Source organism: Elephas maximus, chromosome 1 (assembly GCF_024166365.1).
Source record: "Elephas maximus indicus isolate mEleMax1 chromosome 1, mEleMax1 primary haplotype, whole genome shotgun sequence".
Classification (NCBI taxonomy): Eukaryota; Metazoa; Chordata; class Mammalia; order Proboscidea; family Elephantidae; genus Elephas; species Elephas maximus.
Window position 1 is genome coordinate 118,444,226 of NC_064819.1, and position 22,965 is coordinate 118,467,190.

At 40.7% G+C, this 22,965-nt stretch overlaps 1 protein-coding gene across 4 annotated transcripts in view; it reads right to left on the reverse strand.

Annotated features, from left to right (window-relative positions):
• Window positions 1-1,002: 1,002 nt before the first annotated feature.
• CILK1 (ciliogenesis associated kinase 1) overlaps window positions 1,003-22,965 on the reverse strand; it is a 68,989-nt gene continuing 47,026 nt past the window's right edge. For all 4 annotated transcript variants that reach the window (XM_049894375.1, XM_049894354.1, XM_049894365.1 and 1 more), the window contains 7 exons: window positions 20,133-20,300; window positions 19,124-19,444; window positions 17,061-17,251; window positions 16,794-16,942; window positions 14,353-14,481; window positions 12,024-12,146; window positions 1,003-4,879 (listed from right to left, as the gene is read on the reverse strand). In XM_049894375.1, coding sequence (XP_049750332.1) covers window positions 4,725-4,879; window positions 12,024-12,146; window positions 14,353-14,481; window positions 16,794-16,942; window positions 17,061-17,251; window positions 19,124-19,444; window positions 20,133-20,300 — 1,236 coding nt within the window. In that variant the 3' untranslated portion in view covers window positions 1,003-4,724. The remainder of the gene's footprint in view (window positions 4,880-12,023; window positions 12,147-14,352; window positions 14,482-16,793; window positions 16,943-17,060; window positions 17,252-19,123; window positions 19,445-20,132; window positions 20,301-22,965) is intronic.

The following is a 22,965-nucleotide window of genomic DNA, read 5'->3' on the forward strand; positions in this document are numbered from 1 at the left end:
GACTACACAGTAAGGTCAGGAGACTTCATTGATGGCCAGGAGTGCGTTTAGGGAGTTACCAATACAAGGGTGATCAACAGATAATGGTTTTACAAGATTCTTTCTGTTTTGTGGAATCCTGTATGTACTTCATGAAATTATGAACGTCTTTTCAAGGTTTATATTGTTATGTAAATATGTTGTGAAAAGTTAAATAGTATAGGGTAATATTAATCATGATGAAATCAGTAACAAGAAATTGTTTCAACTTGGTTTTTGAACCCCTGTTCACCTAACTTGCTAAAAGCTGAACTAAAAAACCTCCACTTCGCAGGATTATTCTTTGTACTGCTGTTCTAAGCATACGCTTCCCATTTTAGGGCACTAATGCCGTACGAAGCATTAAAGAGAAGTTGTAAAATATCAAAATTCCAAATAAACAGATTAATATATGAATATTAGGAAATCCTAGTGTTATGTTTTGATGCTAAGGTGCACCTGACCCAAGCCTTGGTATTTTCAATCATCTCACAAACATGTGAAAGCTGGACAATGCATAAGGAAGACCGAAGAATTGATGCATTTAAATTGTGGTGTTGGCGAAGAATATTGAATATACTGTAGACTGCCAGAAGAATGAACAACTCTATCTTGGAAGAAGTACAACCAGAAGGCTCCTTAGAAGGGAGGATAGCGACACTTCATCTCACGTACTTTGGACGTGTTATCAGGAGAGACCAGTCCCCGGAGGACATCACGCTTGGTAAAGTAGAGGGTCAGCAAGAAAGAGGAAGACTTTGATGAGATGGGTTGACGCAGTGGCTGCAACAATGGGCTGAAACATAGCAACTATTGTGAGGATGGTGCAAGACAGGGCAGTGTTTTGTTCTGTTGTACACAGGATCACTATGAGTCAGAAACAACCTGATGACACTTAACAACAATGTTTTGATGGAAGAACACGAAAATAAAAACAGAATACTCAAACCAAATTTTTCTTAAACTGTAACTTTATTTGGAGCAGGAGAATTTGCCTTACGTAAAGTTAATTAATATTCTTAAACACCTTCAGACAAACTATTAAAAAAGCAACATTTTATTTCAGAAGGGTCTTGCTTAAGGATTTTCTGTCCTATCTTTTCATTATTATGAATATTTGCTTTATAGTCTCAGTTATTTACTTCTTTATAATCAAATCAAGTAACCGAGCTGAGATATCTGAAATCAGAAGACTTCGTTCAGGTCATTTTAAAGTCACATTAGCACAGTATCTATAAGAAACTGATAATACAGATTGTGATATTTGCCTCCAGTCTGTCTTCTTAATCGTTGCCATATGAAGGCCCTCATAATAAATTATATAAAATTACTGTACATTTGGTTAAAAAGTGTAAAAATCATTTTAAATCCTTCTAAAAATTAACATTTATTACACAAATAAGTCTCTACAGTATGCTTTAAATGATATAAACATTTGCATGTCAAACATTTTCTCATAAATGTAACTGTTTTTGGTCATACATTGAACTGTAACATATAGCCTGTATTCTCGTTTTTTTTCTCCCCTAAATGGCACAAAGCAATGACTTAAAAAAAAAAAAAAACCCACTGTCATTGAGTTGATTTCAACTCATAGCGACCCTATAGGACAGAGTAAAACTGCCCCATAGCATTTCCAAGGAGCGCCTGGCGGATTTGAACTGCCAGCCTCTTGGTTAGCAGCTGTAGCACTTAACCACTACACCACCAGGGTTTCCAGCAATGGCTTAATGGTAGGGAAATGCTACTTCATGAGAAAACTTGGTGTTCACTAACTCCCAGATTACCTGTATTTGCACTTGAAAACATAACATTTCTTGTTTTCTTTTAGATGTGTTGCCTTGATTCAATTTTTGCTAACTCCAGTAGAGGACATAGTATAACTTTATTAGATGTCTATAACCCTGTAGGCAAGAGATGTATCTAAGAAATTGTTTGAAAATCAATTTCTTCCAACATAAATCCTATTATATATAAGCTGGGTGAGGGCTTATGTACTTAATGGAATTTTATTGTAAAATGGACAAGCATCCCAAATATAGCTTTTATGTGAATGCAGCTTCCCTACTGTGCATGGTCTAGTAGGACCCGCCATTGTCACTGAACCTTTGGGCATGGAATGAGAGCCACCCCTGTACCATCTCCTGACATCCTAGAAAGCTTTCTGACGAAAAAGAGGTATGGTCATAAGTGGATACAGTTACAACTCATCATTCCTGTTGTCTTGCATTAGAAATAAACTCTAAAAATCTATGGAGCATTTTATTTTCACTTAACAGAAAATGGTCGTGATTCCCTCCTATAGTACATAGCTTGAATACACTACTTGTTCTGTTTCCTTTGGGGGAAAAAGAGTACTTTATGAGATGTTGCTAGCTCTTTAGAATTCAGATTGCTTTTTGGTCTTCTAGTTTTCTCAGCTGTACATCTGTTTTTTCACTTTTGTAGGAATAAGTGCATATGGCTTCCCAAGGGAAGGTGTTCGCTGGTAAACAAAGGAGAGGAAAATAGGAAGAAAAGTGAAATATTTTTCCAAAGTTAGGCTCTACGGAAGTATTAGAAAAACAATTCTATGGTATGTAATAACCAGACAACTAGGTTTGTCAATTCAAAAAATCTTAACATAAGCTAGAGTGCCAAGAATATGGTATTCACTGTCCATTTGCTCCTCTAGGGGATATTTACAATTTAAACCCAGCTTTCCAACAAGCTGAGTAAGGTTTCAGATAAACTTACTTTTTATACGTAACACAGAAAGGAAAAATAAATATTAACTTCATAGTAAAAGGCTCATCTCTGAAAACACATTTTCTGTTGCTTTAGATAATGAGTTGAGAATATAACACAGAAATGAATTCAGCTTCAAGTTGTGCTTGCATATACATATGTATTTTCTTAAGCTTTGCTGCCAGTTTGTTAACAGGAAAATATTACTTATCAAATCCACATCCATTATGTACTTTTCTCATGCCCAAGGACCATAGCTGTTTCCAAAAATCAAACCAAGGCCTGCTGCTGTACAGTCGATTCCTTAGTCAAGTATATTTTTGAACCAGATTCTTCAAAACATAACTTACTCCTTGATGATAGGTTAGGGCCCTTTGGAATCCATGCTAATTCATTCAGACTGCAGCACAGTATTCATACACCAAAGCAGTCATATACTGACTTATTGGGTCGAACCATACGCAAACGACAATATTTATCTTAACCTATCATACTAAAAAAAAAAAAAAAATTTTTTTTTTTTAATCATATTAACCTACAAAAATGATAATTTTATAGGGTTTGACTTGCTGTATCTTGGAATCTGTCAACCTCAAAGAGTAGCTTGAGCTCTAGGAAAGTATGAGTCAATATACTGTTGGAATAATATTGCGTTCCCTGGCAGTGATCTTCTCTCCTGCCTTTTGGGCCTTTCAAGTAACTGTGGGTGGAAACGAACGTAACATATAGAGATGGATGATAGTGGACTTTTTGTTTTTTTCTGTCTCCAAACTAGCTTTGTCATTTTCAAGACTGTTGTAAACATCCTTCTCAATGGATCAGCCTCTGCTCAATGTAATAGAGTTCTCCTCACTGCTGAAAGGAGCTACAAAAGGGTTAAGTGTGCAAATGTGGCACTATGAACACTAAGAAGGTGGCAATCGGGACTTCCCAGAGAAGTGGAACCTCTGCCATAAATCCCTGAGAATTTGACTAGGACAGAAACTTATTCATTGTCTGCTCCTAACCAGGTCTAGAGAACTGAGCTCAATGCACAATTCTATCAGTTATTATAATAAAAAATCTCCTGCTGCTCTGAAACTTAGCTTCTTGCTCATGCACCCTGGCAGGGACAGAAGTTTAATTGACTGTGTTAACCTTTATGCGGAGAACCTTTTGACTTGAAAAGCTCCCCTTTTGTGTGAACTTACTAATTTGATTTCAAAAATGAAGGAAGAACAAAAAAAAGAACGTAATGGCACAGTATGATTAAACTTGGCCTCGTTTGGATATCTCCAATCATCTTAATTTTTGCAATTGTTTTGTAAACATTTTAAAGAGTATTAGAGGTCCTTCATCTGAGAAATAAGAACAAACCAAATTACATAATAGCTGGTCCTTTTGGAACAGCACCATGGTGTCAAAAAAATCAATCTAATGACATGACATGGTGTCGAGAAAAACAGGTGATCACTTTTCTAATGCTAATGCCAGTCTAAGAAAGAATGAAGTACCAAGTGTGCCACATTGAAAATTCAACCACTTCACAAATATCCACACACACTGAGTAAATAACCCTTTATCATACAACCCTAAATTGCACCCCTATTGCAATACTGCATCAATTTCATCACATTTTTAAAAATCTGTATAAAATATTATCTGGAACCCCAAAGGAAAATCAATTAACCTTTAAAAAATTCATTACAAAGTTGACTGTATAAAATCCCAACATAATCCATATATACAAAATGCTGCTGTTTAAGAAAATAACAGGACCCAGTTTTAGAATAACTTTGTACAAAAAAAGGGTATTGCCTTCAAATCAATATTTAAAAAAAATAATAACTTAAAGAAAAAAAAAAAAGATTGAAATGTCTCCATTCAGAAAATAACTATAAAGTGTTCGTTTTCCATCGTCTGCACGTTTCTTGCAGGTAGAATACCACAGAGAGTCGAGGGAAAGTGTCCTGCTTTCCCTACAAGGGGCCTCTCCACAGTCACCGCCGAGACGCGTACTTGGAGGCCCAGTCCGTCCGGCCGTGCACCGGCTGGGCAGCCGGGGGCCGGGGCATCAGCCCAGGAGTACTTCGAGGTTGAGTGTGGAAAAAGGGCCGCCCAGGATGAGGTCTCACAGTCTTCAGAGACGAATAACCTGCACATGAAAGAAAAAGGATGGCCAGATTGATACAGGACTCATGCAAGCAAACTGCAGGTAAATGCATCTTGGTGACAAAAATGTCAGAATACAAAAAAAGTTCAACAGGAACATGTTGCCTCCCACTCAAAGTCTCAGAGTAGCTAATATTAGTTGATATACTGTACTTTGTTTTTATATCAATAATAAAAAACTACCGCTGTTTATTATATGGCTACTGTGTTGTTGGAGACTATATGCATGTTATTTCTAATCTTCACAATAACCTTGCAGCCCACAAGTAGACACATGAGACTAAATGGGCAGCTCCCGTCCTGAGGTGAGATGAGAAGTCAGAAAGGGACAGGATCTGATTGAATAAAAAAAAATTTTTTTTTGATTGAATGGACACGGGAAATACAAGGTGGAAAGGAGGAGTGTGCTGTCACAATATAGGGACAGCAACTAGAGTCACATAGCAAGGTGTGTATAAATTTTGTATGAAAAACTGACTTGAACTGTAAACTTTCACTTAAAGCACAATAAAAAATAATAATAATAAAAAGAAGCTGAGGCCCAGGGAGGGTGCCAGTGCAGTTTGGCTTAAGTTCGCTCAACTTACAAGTGTCAGAATTTGTCAATAAAAAGGAATATTATTTCTCCACATGGGAGACGTTGGAAGAAATTAGGAAGGCAAATTTTCAGTGAAAAGGAATTCTGAGGGGATTTCTCTGACAGAAAAAAGAATTTCATAGATCTAGCAGTGAGGAAGTTGAACATCATTCATTCATTCTTTCTGTCTTACATAGATGGTTTATAGTTACTGGGATCCCCAAAGCATACAGATCTCATACTAGATAGTGCTGTGGATTTCAGAAAGCCCCTGAGAAGTTTCTCCCCGTCAGGGCTCTTTATACAAGCTCCAGGACCCTGATAAGACCTCCCTCCATTCACCCCACATCTTCATCACTAACATTGGTAAGGTTGATGGCGGTGGCAAATTCAGGACATGTTTCATTTTGGGATGAGGGATTGTTAATCTATTTATAAATGTTCTAATGAGGCCACAGGGATTTGCCAGAGTGAATTTTTTTATCTTTAGGTCTTTATTTCATATGCAGATAGCTCAGAGAAAGAAATGGTAACATCGAGACAACAGGTCACTTTTGGTTTTGTGTTATGGTTAAACACAGCCCACTGTAGCCTCAGCCAGTTGCCAGGCAACTGTGAACTGATGCTGATCAAGGCTCCAAGCCCTCCTTTCACTAGAACCATTTGTGTCTTCCTTTCAGTGGGACTACCAGTCAGTTTAAGTCTGACAAATAGCCAAGGGCCACTGTTCTGCTCTTTTGTAGTCATTTGGGGAACTGGCTGGGCAGCAATGTCCACTTAGGCATCATCATTAATGATGAATATTACAACAGTCACTGTTGCATTCTGACCCACACTGCCTCATGAACAGGGGCTTGAGCTCAGGTATGCCTGAACTATAAACCGTGCTCTTTCCGCTTTAATCTCCTTCTTTCTCAGGAAGAAAGATGGTCTTCAAAACCTCTGCCTTGGCAGTTCCTCAAATAGTTAAACATAGAGCTACCATATGAACCAGCAATTCCACTCCCAGATATATCAAGGAAGTTGGAAGCAGCGATACCAAAAGACATATGTACATCAATGTTCATTGTAGCACTAGTCACAATTGCCAAAAGGTAGAAACAACCTAAATGTTCATCAACAGATGAATGGATAAACAAAACGTGGCATACATGCAATGAAATATTACTCAGTTATAAAGAGAAAATATCCCAACATGAAACCACCACTTGTCTGTTTGTTGTACTGTGGTGGCTTGCATGTTGCTGTGATGCTGGAAGCTTTGCCACCAGTATTTCAAATACCTGCAGAGTCATCCACAGTGGACAGGTTTTAGCAGAGCTTCCAGACTAGAAAGAAGGACTTGGCAATCTACGTCTAAAAAAAAGTGACCAGTGAAAACCTTATGAACAGCAGTCGAACACTGTCTGGTATAGTGACAGAAGATGAGCCCCTCAGGTTGGGGGAAGCACTCAAAACACAACTGGGGAAGAGCTGCCTCCTCAAAGTAGTCAGCCCTAATGACGTGGACGGAATCAAGCTTTCAGGGCCTTCATTTGCTAATGTGGCATAACTCAACATAAGAAGAAACATCCATTAATAATCGAAATGTGGAATGTACCAAGTATGGATCTAGGAAAATTGAAAGTCATCAAAAATGAAATGGAATGCATGAAGACCTAGTCCTAGGCATTAGTGAACTGGCCGTCTTGAATCAGACAATCATATGGTCTACTATGCAGGGAATGACAAATTGAAGAGGAATGATGTCACATTCATTGTCAAAAAGAACATTTCAAGATCTATCATGAAGTACAATACTGTCAGTGATAGGATAATATCCATACACCTACAAGGAAGATCAGTTAATATGACTATTATTCAAATTTATGCACCAATCACTAATGCCAAAGATGAAGAAATAGAGGATTTTTTTTTTTTATCAGCTGCTGCAGTCTGAAATTAATCAAACATTCAATCAAGAGGCATTGATAATTACTGGTGATTGAAATGTGAAGTTGGAAGCAAAGACGGATCAGTAGTTGGAAAACATGGCCTTGGTGATGATACAATGCCAGAGATCACATGATAGAATTTTGCAAGACCAACGACTTAATCATTGCAAATACCTTTTTTCAACAACATAAACTGTGACTATACACGCGGACCTCGACAGATGGAATACACAGTAATCAAATTAACTACACTGTGGAAAGAGACAATGGAGAAGCTCAATATCATCATTTAGGACAAGGCTAGGGGCCAACTATGGAACAGATTATCAATTGCTTATATGCAAGTAAAAAAAAAAAAGCTGAAGCTGAAGAAAATTAAAACAAGTCCATGAGAGTCAAAATATGGCCTTGAATATATCTCACCTGAATTTAGAGACCATTTCAAGAAGAGATTTGATGCACTGAATGCTAATGAGGGACTGAAGACCAGACAAGTTGTGGGATGACATCAAGGATATCATACATGAAGAAATCAAGAGGTCATTAAAAAAATAGGAAAGAAAGAAAAGATCAAAATGGATATCAGAAGAGACTCTGCAACTTGCTCTTGAACATAGAGTAGCTAAAGCAAATGGAAGAAATAATGAAGAAAAAGAGCTTAACAGAAGATTTAAAAAGGTGGCTTAAGAAGACAAAGCATTATAATGAAATGTGCAAAGACTTGGAATTAGAAAACCAAAAGGGAAGAACACACTTGGCATTTCTCAAGCTGAAAGAACTGAAGAAAAAATTCAAGCCTCGAGTTGCAATATTAAAGGATTCTATATTAATTTCAATATTAAAGGGGAAAATAATTGAACAATGCAGGATGCATGGAAGGAATACACAAAATCATTGTACCAAAAGAATTGGTCGATGTTCAACCACTTCAGGAGGTAGCATATGATCAAGAACTGATGGTATTTGTGATGGTTAAGATTGTGTGTCAACTTGGCTGGGCCATGATTCTCAGTTTTTATATGTGATCACCCACAGGATGGGATCTGCTGTGAGTAGCCAATTAGTTGAATGGGAGTTTCCTTGGGCATGTGGCCGGCATCTGAATATAAGTGGATGTTCTGCTGTTGCCTCCTCTGGATTCTGCAGCTGCCTCCTGTTCATCTGACCTCTGGTTCTTGGGTCTTGAGCTAGCAGCTTATCTGCTGATCTTGGGATTCATAGATCTTCGCAGCCTTTGAGCAGGAGCCCTACTCTCCTGCTGATCTTGGGTTTGCCACCCACTGTGGCTACGTGAATCAGGAGAAGCCGCTATCCTGATCCACGGACTTGGGACATTCCAGCCTCTACAATCCCATGAGCTGTTTCCTTGATATAAATCTTTCTCTCTATATATTTATACACTTTACTGGTTTTGCTTCTCTAGAGAACCCAGCCTAAAACAGTATCAAAGAAAGAAGGCCAGGCTGCATTGAAGACACTGGAGAAAAACAAGGCTCCAAGAATTGATGGAATATCAACTGAAATGTTCCAACAAACAGATGCTGAGCTGAAATCACTCAGTCATCTATGCCAAGAAATTTGGAAGACAGCTACCCGGTCAACCAACTGGAAGAGATTCATATTTATGTCCATCCCAAAGAAAGGTAATCCAGTAGATTGCAGAAATTATCAAATAATATCATTAATATTTCACACAAGTAAAACTTTGCCAAAGATAATTCAAAAATGGTTACAGCAGTACATTGACAGGGAACTGCCAGAAATTCAAGGCAGATTCAGAAGAGGACATGGAATGAGGGATATTACTGCCCGATGTCAGATGGATCTTGGTTGAAAGCAGAGAATACCAGAAAGAGGTTTACCTGTGTTTTATTGAGTATGCAAATGCATTTGACTGTGTGGATTATAACAAATTACAGGTAACATTGTGAAGAACGGGAATTTCAGAACACTTAATCGTGCTCATGAGGAACCTTTACCTATATCAAGAGGCAGTTGTTTGAACAGAACAAGGGGATACTATGTGGTTTAAAATCAGGAAAGGTATGAGTCAGGGTTGTATCCTTTCACCATACTTATTCAATCTCTATGCCGAGCAAATAATATGAGTAGCTGGAGCATATGAAGATGGATGTGGCAACAGGATTGGTAGAAGACTCATTAACAACTTATGTAACTGTTTATTTTGATATAGTTTAAAACTTATAAAACTGTTGCAAGAAGAATATAAGAAACTCTCATAAACTCTTACCATAGATTTATCAATTGTTTACATTTTCCCCCTTTACTTTTTCTATATATGCATTTTTTTTCCTAAATCATTTGAAAATAAATTGAAGGCACGATACCCTTTTCCCCCTTATACTTCAAGGTATATTTCTTAAGAAATTCATTCTCTTACACAACCATAGTACAGTTATCAAAATCAGGAAATTTAATATTGAGGTAAATCTATCTCATCCCACTGTTATTAATTGCCTCAATAGTGATATTCCCCAGTCCATGATCCAGTCATCTACTATATTTACTTGTCATGTCTCTTTAGTTTCCTTTAATCTGGAATAATTCCCCAGCTTTTCTTTGTGTTTCTTGATACTGGCATTTTTTTTGAGTGAATAGGCCAGTTCTTTTACAGATTATCCCTTTTGTTGAGTTTGTCTGTTTCCTCATGATGAGATTCAGGCCCTGTGGCTTTGGCAGGAATACTTCAGAAGGAAGGCTGCATCTTATTAGGAGGTACATGATGTTGGCTTGTCCCTGCATTGGGGATGTTTGGTTTGATCACCTGGTGAAGGTGGTATTCACCTGCTGTCACTACTGTAAAGTTACTATTTTTCCTTTTATAATTAATAAGTACCTATTCTTTCTTCAAGAAGCCCTGGTTTTGCAGTGGTTAAGCACTCAACCACTAACTGAAAGGTTGGAGGTTCGAACTCATTAGCTGCTCTGAGGGAGAAAGATGTGGCAATCTGCTTCCATAAAGATTTACAGCCTTGGAAATCCCACGGGGCAGTTCTATTCTATACTATAGGATCGCTATGAGTCGGAGTTGACCTGAATGGTAACGGGTTTTGGTTTATACTTTCTCTTTTTAAACCACTTTATTGAGCTATAATCTGCGTACCATAAATAAAATCCACCCATGTAAGAAGTGTACAATTCAATGGTTTTTAATACATACATATTCTCTTTTGAAGCCCCCGCCCATCAGTTTTATACTCTCTGAAACTTCTCTTGTCAAGAGCACAATGACTCCTCATTGCTAAATTCAGTGGTTACTTCTTGGTCCTCATCTTCTTTGGCTTCTCTGCAGCAACTGACACCCATGATCTCTCTCTCCGCCTTGAAGGACTTCACTTGGTTCCAGGACACCACTCTCTTGGTCTCCCTCCTACCTACAGATTGCCCTTTGCTTGTCCGTTTCTGGCTCCTTCTCATCACCTGAACCTCTTAATATTGTAGTGGTCCCAGGGTTCAATCCTTGGCCCTCCTCTCTTCTCCACCCACACTCATCTCCTTGGTACTTGCATCCAGACTCGTGGCTTTACTTCCCATCTATATATACTGGTGACTCCCACATTCATATTTCTAGCCCAGACTACTCCTCTGAGATCAAGAATCGCATACCCAAGTGCCTATTCAACATTTCCACTTGGATGTCTAACAGGTATCTCAACTAGGCATGCCCCAAACTGAGCCCCTGATCTTTCCTCCACAGTCTCCCCTATCTCAGTAAGGACAAGTCCGTTCTATAGTTGTCACTATACAACATGGACACAAAATATTAGTGTCATTCTTGAACCCTCTCTTTTTCTCACTTCCCACTTAGAATTTGTCAGCAAATCCTTCTGGCAAAATTTGATAATACTTTACCACCTCAACTATTACCACCCTGGCCCAAGCCAGTGTCATTTCTTGCCTGGGTAACTGCAACAGCTACCTAATTGGTTTCCTTGCTTCCCACCTTGCTCCCCTTCGGTCTAGTGAAAACCAGAGCCTGAGCGAGTCTGTTAATATGGAAATCAGATCACGTCACTCTCCTGCTCAAAACCCTCCAGTGGCTCTAATGTCACTCAGAGGAGATGATGGTGGCCTGCAGGGCCAACACCATCAGACCTTTTGGTACCTCGCTGACCTCTTCTTCCTGTGCCTCTGCCTGGTCCTCTCACTCATACCACTCTTACGTTCTAGCCTCCTTGCTATTCCTCAAAGCTCTTGCACTCACAATTCCCATGTCTGGAACTTTCTCACAGTACATGGCTCCCTCATACACCTCCTTCAGATCTTTACTCAACATCCCCTTTGCAGTCAGCTTCTCTGTCTACCCAATTGAAAATGGAAAACTGCACCCCACACTTTAACCCCCACATTCCCTACTTCCTGCCTACTTTATATTTCTCCTTAGCCCTTATGACCATCTGACATACTATATGCTATACTTATCCAGCTTACTGTTGTCTGTCTCTCTGTCCACAATTAACAGTGAAGCTCCACGAAGAGAGGGGCTTTTATCTCTCTCATTCACTGTGCACAGGCCTATAACATGCCTGGCACACAGCAGCTGTTCTATAACTATTTATTGAATGAATTCATGAATAATCTGAAATAGAACTTACCAGGGGAAGGATCTGGAATAGGTGCCAAGTGAACCCTTTGCATAGCAGAGCCGATTTCTTTTTTCAGAAAGGAAGGGATGTAGTTTCCAGTCAGTCCACTAGAACTTGTAGAGCTGGAACCAACTGATTTGCAAAAGCAAAAGCTTGTTATTACAAAGGCACGTATGCATGACACGAACAGGGATAAAGGAAAGCAGTGCAGAACAATCGTGAGTTAAGTTTTTCCTTTTAGGGGAAAAAGATGAATTCAGAGGAAAATGGTAGTGAATTCTGAGCAGCACATCCCACCATACCACACGGTCAGAAAGACGGCGGGGGGGGGAGCGGGCAAGACAGTGCTACGCCTGTAGGTTGCAACCAAACAGAAGTTGTTAATTTTGACATTTTTCTTTTTCCTTTTTTATAAAACTAGGTTTACTCTGCTTTGAAATTTCCTTTTTTTTTCACTCTATAATATAGACTGCTTATCCTTCCATGTCAGTACTTACAAACTCTAGAATACAGTTATTCTCTTATGGATCAACATACACATTCTCTTGACTACTTGGCTATTACAAATCTACACCAAATATTCTTGTCAACAAATCTTCGTGCATTATTTTTATAATCATAAAAATTACCCAGGATTAAGATAATTCACTTTTATGGCATTTACATACTGAGAGTGCTTTAATGGCCGGAACTGTATACTATGCGTCTTTGTATTCTAGGAGGTTAATGGAATGCCTTGCATATAGTAGATAATATATATTGGATAGATGGATGACTATATATAACCCTTGTTATTAAAGCTTAAAAGTACACATGGAATAATGAAGAATGTTATTCTTGGCCATTACATAAACAGAAGTTAAATCTGTTAGGAAAAGAGTTAATAAGAATTGCTTTCTGTCTTCACAACACAGTGTTCCTGGAAACTGCTTAAGGCAGAGTGGGAAGAATGGTCTGGGAGGAGTTGTGTTGGTCAGCTGGAACATGTTTTGCATTTTTGGTGAATAAATACATACAAAAATGGGTGCTGAAGCTGAACAAGCAAGTCACAAAAGGGAAGACACTTATGGTCAATAAACACCAGAAAAGATGCTCAATCTCATTAGTAAACAGGACATGCAAGTTTAAACCACAATAAGATAACCATTTCACACCCAGATTAGCACAAATTTGCAATCTTGACAGTACCAAGTGGTATCAAGGATGCAGCGTAACTCGCACACCCTGCTGGAGAGCAACTTGGCGATATCTGTAAAGTTGGAGATGAGCATATCCTTTAACCTAAAATAGTTACTCCTAGTTATTATACCCAGAGACACTCTCACACATAGGCACAACAAATGAGGTACAACAATGCCCATTTCAGCACTCTTTCTAATAGCAAAAATTATAAACAATCTACATGTTCATCAAGAAGAGAAGAGATAAATTATGGTGTAGTATAAATGTGGTATGGTATGGAATATACGTGTTTGTGTTTAACTGCTACACACACACACGTATTTATTCAAATGAGTGAACTGGAGATCCAGAATCACATTCATATAAATTTTAAAACATGCAAAACCATACTACATATTTCACGTATAGTAAAATAAATAAATGAACACATGTGTGGGGATAATAAACACCTAAATCAGGCCATTAGGGAGGGGGGAAGGGAGGAAAGAAAGGGCTAGATACTTCTCTTCATGAGTATTTGCAAAGTTTAATTTCTTAAGTTGGGTTGTGGGTGCCTGGATGTTGATGTATTATCTTCTTCTTTTTTGTATTTCTTAAAATAAATAAGCACATAGGACAAAGGCAGGGAGAAGTGAAGCCCACATGATTTACTTGGCAATATAGGTGCAGAAGCAGGGACTGCCACTGTTAGGAAAAAACCATGTGGACAACTGGTCTGCTGAGAGCAGGGTCAATCTGCCTGGAAGTCTTATGACATTCCTTCATCCATTCGAAAAAAACAAACAAAAGGCCTGCCAGTCCCCCTACCAATGTGAAGGGACATTGATGTCCTGGGCCTAAGGCTGGATCACAACGAGGGGAAGTGCTGGAACAAGGCAGGCAGAGACTGACTTCCATCTCAGGAGGTCAGCCTCTGCAGCCCAGGGCGTTGGCAGTCAGACTTTTTAAGTTATTTTTGTTTTTCCCTTGAGCAAGAGTAGACTATGCTCTACTGTCCAGCTACTCTCGAGGGGAGACCCCAGGGGGAGTTGGCTGAGTCCCCAGGGTCTGCTGCCAAGAGAAAAGAGGCCCTCTTGTCTCATGTCTCTCTGTACCCATCTTGCCACACCCAGATAATCTGCTTTTTGTCTTTAAAGAGTTAAGAATCATTGCTCACCTGAATTTATTTTGCTGATTACTGATACTGTCCCTGAAGATTTTCCAGACAAACCAGAACTAGACCACGGATTAGACGGAATAAAATCCTTGCCTGGATTTGGAAGTATGCCATTTCTTATATTTATTCCTAATAGAGAACAAATGATTTTAAAATGTAAAATACATATTTAATCTTGCACCCAACTTCAGAGATGAAATTCATGCAGAATCCAATTGATCAAAATTTCCTGTCATGCAACAATCAAAGCAAAATCAACTTGGATGGTGTCAGTGTGATAGATGGCAGAGGGAAGATGCTGCCTTTGGCAGCTGGGGTCGGGGGAGTAGTATGTTGTCTCACTTGTGGGTGGCCTGAGAGAGGTCTCCTAGGCTTCTACCAATGGATCTGTCTTGACTCTCTCTGGTGTTCACCTGGGCTTCAGTGCTCCCAGACATTCCTAATCGTCCCCCTTCACAGGCTACTACTTTTCTGCCACTTGTCCAAACTGTTCTCTACCCTCCACCTTTGCCTCCTAGCTCTGAGCCCTCTGCTCTTCTCTGTCTGCACTCTGTTCCTGAAGTCCCATCTTCTCACCTCACCTGGACTGTCACTGCCACCACGTACGTGCTGATGACTTGCGTCTGTACCAACAACCCTCACTGACTAGAACATGCCTGTTGAGTGAACGCGCCATCACTTCGACTGCAAGCCAAACCCTAACACCCCACTTTCCCTCCAGACCTGCTCACTTTCCCTCTTACATCAGGAGTGGCAGCTGCTTTTCAGAACAGAAGGATGGAATTCATCTTTTATCCTTTCCCTTTTCCCCTACAGCCATTTGGAAGTTGCTCTCCTACTCCCTTTTTGCCTGCTCCTCCCCTGCTCCGTTTTGCCTGTGGTCACTGTCCTTCGAGTCTTTGCCACTCACACTTGTATCATTGCTATACCCCGTCCTCTAGTCTCTCATCCTCGCGCCAATCTTCTTAAGGCCACATGCCAAGCCCGATAAAGTCTGGCAGTATTTAGAAGCGAAGAAGTTAACGCACCAGCAGGGCCTGCCATTCCCACCTCCATCCCTTCCTTCTGACTTCATTCCGGTCCAAGTCCATCCCCTCACCTGGACATGGCTACAGCTTGCCAAGCCTCACCCATTCTACACTCCAATTACAACCCTTCGAGAGCTTCCCACTGCTCATGAAAGAAAATCCAAATTTCTTACAAGACCCCAAAAGATAAGCCCCCTGCCCACCTCTCCAATATTGCCTTATATGACATTAACCAAACCAACCGCCATTGAGTTGACTCTGACTCATGGTGATCCCATGTGTGCCAGAGCTGAATTGTGCTCCATAGGATTTTCAATGGCTGATTTTTCAGAAGCAGATCACCAGGCCTTTCTTCCAAGGCACCTTTGGGTGGACTTGAACCTCCAGCCTTTAACAGCTGAACACATTAACAATCTGCACCACCCAGAGACTCCTCCTACTACAGCATCCTTCTCTTACTATGCTCTGGCCACACAGGCCTCTCTGCTGTTCTTCTCACAGGCCAAGCCCTTTCCTGCCTCAGAGCCTTTGCACTTGCTCTCTCCTCTGCCTGGTGTGCTCTTCCCTTGGCTCTCTGCATATTTGGCTCCTTCTCATTCTTCGGCACCCAGTTGACAGTCACTTACTCAGACAGTACTTTCCTGACGACTCTATCTAAAGCTGTGCCTCTTCCCCCATTCTATCAACCTTTATGTTATTTATCACCAATTATAATTACTGTGTTTGTCTATTTGTTTAATGTCTGCCTCCCCACCACTAGAAGATAAGCTGCACAAGGGTGAGGACATTGTCTGCAGGGCTGCTGTATAAAGCCATTCCATAGGCTATGATGTGGACGGAGCACCCTGGAGTTGTGCAATCAAGTGACTTTTGTTGGCTCTTTTGCTGACCAGATTTCCAGTGACCAGCACATAGTAGATGCTCAATAAGTATTTGTTAAGTGATTGAATTTGTGAATGAATGATGGGTTCATGCTTTAAAGCTTAGAATACGGAGAATCTAGAGAGAGGATTAGGAATTTATCAAACGATCATTTTAAACTTAACCCCTGTAGTACTGCCCAGATGGTGTGACCAAGCTTGTACCCTCTGGCTTCCTAAAACACACAAGACTGGCAGTTTCTCCTAATCCTTGGTCTGCTGGGAAGGCCTCAGATATGCTGTCTGGCTCTTGCCAGTTCCTCCTTTCTCAGAGGTTGGATCTGGTTTCCTGTGTCAAGTTTCTTATCTTAAGCACTATATAAGAAAAAAATATGAAGCTTGGGTTTCAGCAACTATTTCTCTGATGTTCTTACCAGTTCTGAAGAGATACCCCCAAATATCTGTCTCCCAAAACAGGATCTTTGTGAATATTTGATTCCAAGAAAATGATTTTTTATCAATGATCAAAGTAAAGACAAGGCATTTCTGTTACCAGGCAAGTATCGTGAGTGCTTCAAGTAATGCTGCTTGGCTGCAGATCTCAAGGTGGGCGTGTCTCGCCTCTGAGAGGAAGTCTGGGTGGGGGCACTATTTCCTGTACCCATGTGCTCAGAGGGCTTCAGGTCCAAAACACTCTCAAATCTGAATCAAGACAACATGTTTTAGGTCAGCATGAGCAAGTAAGCATCACCAGATATGTGAAAAATAATCTTACAAACCCCAGATCCTGTCTGCTTACACACATCAGCAGAACACTTGCCTGCAGAGAGTTTCGTCACTCTGTCTTTTCTTGTTCTTCAGGTCAATCCTGGTGAGGGCTGGACTGAAATCTAAGACATCCAAGTCAGCCCAATCATCCGAATCCTTTGTTGACCTGGAAACAAGACCCCACCTTCTCCTACTCTTTGGCTTGATCTCACCATTTTTGTGCTCCGGATCAGCTAGGATATTCTGTGTATGCAAGTAGAGAGACAAAAAAGCAATACCTGGCATTAATGGAGCTCACTCATGAGCAATTCTCATCTGAACTTCCTCTGTTATGCAAAGGAGGATCCTGGTCACATCATTCCCAAGATGCACTGCTTATCTGAAAGGGCAATCATGGAAAACACAACCCCAACCCTTCTATGTCTCATCTATCCTGACACATTTCATTGGTTTGCATCCAATGGGGCATGAAGTTGTATAAAACAAAGATTTTTTTAAAAGAAATTTAAGATACTTCTCATATATGAAGTGAGGAGGATGGCTGGATTCTTACTTAGGTCTCTCATTCTCATTCCCTGAAAAAGTGAACACGATGTACACTGTCGTAAGTACAGAGATAAGAGAATATGGTTAAGACGTCAGCCAATCTGCTGTTTTACAGAGAACAATGTAAATAATGTCTTCCTTGCCTTCACAGTAGACTACCCAGTAAGAACTGGCTATGTTCTCAACCACAAAATTAACAATAATAGGAAATTTCCTAACACACTATTTCCAGGTTGTAGGTTGGGATAAACTTAATAGCCTAGAGAGATCATCTCTGTAGCCTCTTTCAGTATCGCACACTGTGCTGGCTAGGAATCAACAGTCAGTGCATACTGTTGTTGTTGTTGGGTGCTGTCAATTCCACCTCATGGTGACCTCATGTAACAGAGCAGAACTGCCCCGTAGGGTTTTTTTGGGCTATAATCTTTACAGAAGCAGATCGCCAGGTCTTTCTCCTGTAAAGCTGCTAGGTGGATTTGAACCACTAACCTTTTGGTTAGCAGCTGAGTCCTTAACCATTGTGCTACCAGGGCTCCTTCAGTGAATACTAGTTGACAGAAAATGTGTGATTTTTACATAAAGGTGTTAGAAAACAGACTGTTCATACAGCATCACAAAGCTCATGGTAACAAGAATCCTTTGTCGGGTTATCACTTTACTGAATCTACTGAAAATCAGGCCAAAAGGAGGAGAAAGATCTGGGCTCAAAAAGAAATGCATTTGCATGAATAATAGTCTGTAAGTATTAGCACAGCATTTTATGATTTTCAAAACATTTTCACAAGCAGCATGACCCTTGATCCTCGTGATCAATCCCGCCTGGTGGGCAAGATATGCATTATGATCTTCCTTTTACAGATGGGGAAACTGAGCCCGTGGGGGTTAATAATAATGACTAACAATTCATCAGGTGCTAACTAGGCACCAGCTACTAGTTAAATTATTTTCTAGTATTAATTCACTTAGTCTTCAAAACAATTATATGAGGTAGGTACTAACATTATCCTTATTTTACAGGTGTGAAGACAAGAAGCAGGGAGGCCAAGTAACATGTCATCAAGCTTCTTAACTGCAGAGTGGGGATTTGAGACCGTAGCATTGCAGAGTCCAGCTCTCAACCACTACTGCACAGCTGTCCACGAAAGTGGCACTGTTATTAAGAGGCAGAGCCAGAACCTGAATTTAGATCTTCTCATTCTAAAGCCAAAGAGCGCTAGCAGAACAAAGTTTAAGCGTTCAGCTGCAAAATGTTGGCAGCTCAAACCCACTCAGCGGCTCTGTGGGAGAGAGACCTAGCAATCTGTTCCCATAGAGATTACAGCCAAAACCCCCCTATGGTGCAGTTCTACTCTATCGCATGGGGTCGCTGTCATTGAAAATCAACTTGACAGCACCTAACCATAACAACGATCAAAAGCCAAGGCTCTTTTCACAATTCCATGTGATTACAAAGACAAATCTACTATAATTAGACCTTACAAATTGAAAAATAAATACTTCACACAGTAAGTGGGGTGAGAAGAGGAATAAGCCAGACGCAAAGCCCACTGGTGACTCTCCATGGCTTACCGACTGAGGGTTCTTGTTGTGGAGGGATGGGAAAAGCAGCGGGCTTGGCTTGTCCTCCTGGAGATGGCTCAGGTGATCGGCCCTGGAGGCCTCTGCTTTGTAGGGGTACACGAGATGTGGAGGGGGCTGGCTGCCTTGATGTTGTCGTGAAGAAATCCGCGTGTGTGGCTTGATTGGGGGTTGGGCAGGAGGGACAGGTTTAATGTGAGGAGGTGGGCCTGCCTTTTCCAGAACGTCTTTCTGTGGTTTTCCTGAATTTTGGAGATTCTGGGTGGTGCTGCCCAGTGGGTGCCCGATCTGAAAGTAAGGATATCTAAGGGCCTGGAATGACAAATAAGGTTGCTTTAGGAGAAAAGTTTGGCCAGGAAGGCTAATACCGTCAGAATCACTGGGGTCTATTTCATGTGACCAGCTTACTACAGTTTCTTAGCCCCCCAAAACCAAAAACCCATTGCTATTGAGTTGGATCAATTCTGACTCATGATGACCCTGTATATTACACAGCAGAGCTGGTTCATAGGGTTTTCTCGGCTGTAGTCTTTATGGAAGAAGATTGCCAAGCCTTTCTTCCGTGGCACCACTGAGTGAAGTCAAACCTCCAACAATTACGCTCAAAGTTGAGCGCAAACCATTCGTGCCACCCAGGGGCTTTTCTTAGCCCAAGCCAACTATAAAATAGTATCATGAAAAAATGCTACAGTCTTAACTCAAAGATAATATATTTAAAAACATTCTCCAAATACAGATAGATACAGCTATTTATTGTGACGTACCATATGAATTATACTTTAATTTTCAAAGCAACTATACTGTTTAAATCTTAACTACTTTAACTACACACAATATGTTTCAAACTATTTTAAGTTTGTATATCTTATATGGTACACTTCTAGTGGTATTTGATACTACTTTCCACCCACACTATCAAATAAAATATTTCACATAAGACTTGTTGAAATTATTTAGTTTGGTATGAACTTCATAAGAAACATATCAAATGGAAGAAAACCTGACTAGCTGTTGGCCGTTTCTTCGGATCCCACTGAAGCATGTCTCTCATGAGCTGAATTGCTTCACTGCCAGCATTTGGAATCAGGGTCTTTAAATTATTGGGTACACACTGGGGCCAGCGGAAGTTCATAGCACTTGAAAGTTGGTAGCCCTCAGGCCAGTCGGTCTGAAAGAAGAAATGATGGAAGACCTCACTCAGCCAATCACTGTGACAGGAGTTTGTATCCAGGCATGAGTTCCCGTAATGGGGGGGCAATCATTCTGTTACCATACCCACATTCACTACTGTGGCACTGTGTGTGATGAAACAGAGGGGTATGCTGATAAAAGGTGAAAAAGAATATGAAGTCTGGGTAATAGTGTGAAAGATCATGAGTTTGCCACCAGCTTTATACCCTTTACACAAGAAAGTCCATCTCTTTGGGTTTAGGGTTGAACCAAATTAGTATTTCCCAACTGTGTTCCATGGGACAGAGCTTTTGGAAAATATTAATAGATATTTTCGGGAGGAAAACAAAATTCCTTGTTCCTGGTCAAACACATCTGTGAAAGCTTACATATTAATCCCCATCTTGATGATTCAACACATACATAAGGCTCTGAGAAGTCCTACAGTAGAGAAAGCTGCTTCACCCAGGCTTAAGCTCCCCAGTTTTTCAGGTGTCATACCTATGGGACCCTAAATACTAGAACAAATGATGGAAAACGCTGAACAAATGGTCTCTAGGGCTCCCTCTGGTTTTAACATTCTACTATTTTACAAGACACATCCTGATGTAATTGCTTCTCTCTTTTTTTTTTTTTTAAAGCAAAGTAGCTCTACGTATAGCAATCCCACTTATTCATTCACTTAGATATTTATTGAGTGCTTGCTACATGCTTAGTGCTGTTGGGTATCCAAAGAGAATCCAGTAAAAATCCTGCCCTTAAGGATATTACTGTTTAAGAGAAAAAACAAGACATTTATTGAAAAATACTGATACAGAGTAAAAGTTGAGAAAGGCCACCAGAGAGGTACAGATACAGGTATCCAGGAGAGGCAGAGCTTCCAGCAAGAGACTCTGGACATCTTGTTGAAGAGGTGGCCTTAGTGATTCCATTCAAATGATTAAAACATTTTCTGTGCCAGCAATGGAACTAGCATACATATAAACAAAGACAAATCCTTAACTGAATGAGCTTATGGCCCAGGAAAGAGATACGTACACAGATAATTGTATTAAAGACACAGGACACAGCATGCACAGAGTAACATGAAGGCCTAGAGCTTCTAAGATCCCAACGGGTTCTTGTGACACATAAGCTGAGTCTCAACATGGAGGGAGGCCTTCATACAGACCAAGGGGACAGACAATCCTGGCAACGAAAACAGTGTATGCAAACATACCAAGGCGTACCAGGCAGTTTACTTAAATAGTTGCGGGCGGTGGAAGGAAAGCAGAATGGCAAGAAAGGCTGGGCCAGGCAACTGGGGCCTTGCATGCCATGGCAAAGGCTTTGGACTTTAGGTGGTGCCTTTCATTCATTGATTCTTAAGCAAATATTTATTGAAGATTACTATGTGCTAAACATTGTTCTAGGCACAAGGGATAAGCAGTGAATAAAGCCGACAGAGTCCCCGCCCTCATGGAGCTTCTATTCTAGGGGTGGTCAAGTAATTACCAAATAAGTAAGTCTATAGAGCCCTGGTGGCACAGTGGTTAAGAGCTTGGCTGCTAACCAAAAGGTCAGCAGTTTGAACCCACCAGCTGCTCCCTGGAAACTTTATGGGGCAGTTCCATTCTGTACTATAAGGTTGCTATGAATTAGAATCAGCTCCACAACAACAGATTTGTTTGTTTTAAGTAAGTCTATAATATAATGAAGTGGCCCTGGTGGCACAGTGGTTAAGCACTCAGCTGCTAACTGAAAGGTCAGCAGTTTGAACTCACCAGCTGCTCCATGGGAGAAAGATGTGACAGTCAGCTTCCATAAAGATTACAGCCTTGGAAACCCTATCGGGCCGCTCTACTCTGTCCTATAGGGTTGATATGAGTCAGAATTGACTCACGGGCAGTGGGTTTATAATATAATGCCAGGCAGTAATACCAGCTATGCAGAAGAGTTTCTTAGGTGTGGAGGATGGACTGGAGAGTGTTAGATGGAGGCAGGAAGATCAGTGAGGAGGTGACAATGGCAAGTGAAAAACAGGGAGATCAGAGAAACAGTGAGAAGGTAGATTACAGAGGGGCCTTGGAAGAGAAGTAGAACTGGATCATGTGAGAGATGTTGACTCCAGGCAGAGGGTGTATTATGCAGAGGCCTGGAATGGAGAAATTCCAGGGCACATAGCCAACGAATACTTTAAGGAGGGGAGGACAGTACCAGAGCTGTTCTTTAGGAGGATTAGCAGGCCTCAGACTGAAAGACAAGCTGGAGGGAAAGGCCTTGAAGGCAGAAAGTTTGAGAAGATACTGCCCAGACACATGTGGGAGGTCATGACCCAGTCTGTGATGGCAGCAGTGGGTCTTGAAAGAATGAGACTCATGTGGGAAATGTTATGTAGGGAGTGTCAACAGGATTTAATGACTAGCTGCTTGTATTAGGGACAAGGGGGAGTTATGAATAAGAGAGAAGGTAAAGCAAACGCTCAACCTGAAAGGCTGGGGCCCTGGGTTTATGATGGAACCGGAGATGGAAATGGGGAATTAAAAGAAGGAAGCTAGTTTGGTGGCCGAAAAAAAGTAATCTTTTTTAGATGTGTTGAGTTTGAGGCGAGCATGAGAAAGTCAGGGAGAAAGCCCACAGATAATTCTAATCATGTGAATGGAGTAATCAAAGAAGGACTTGAG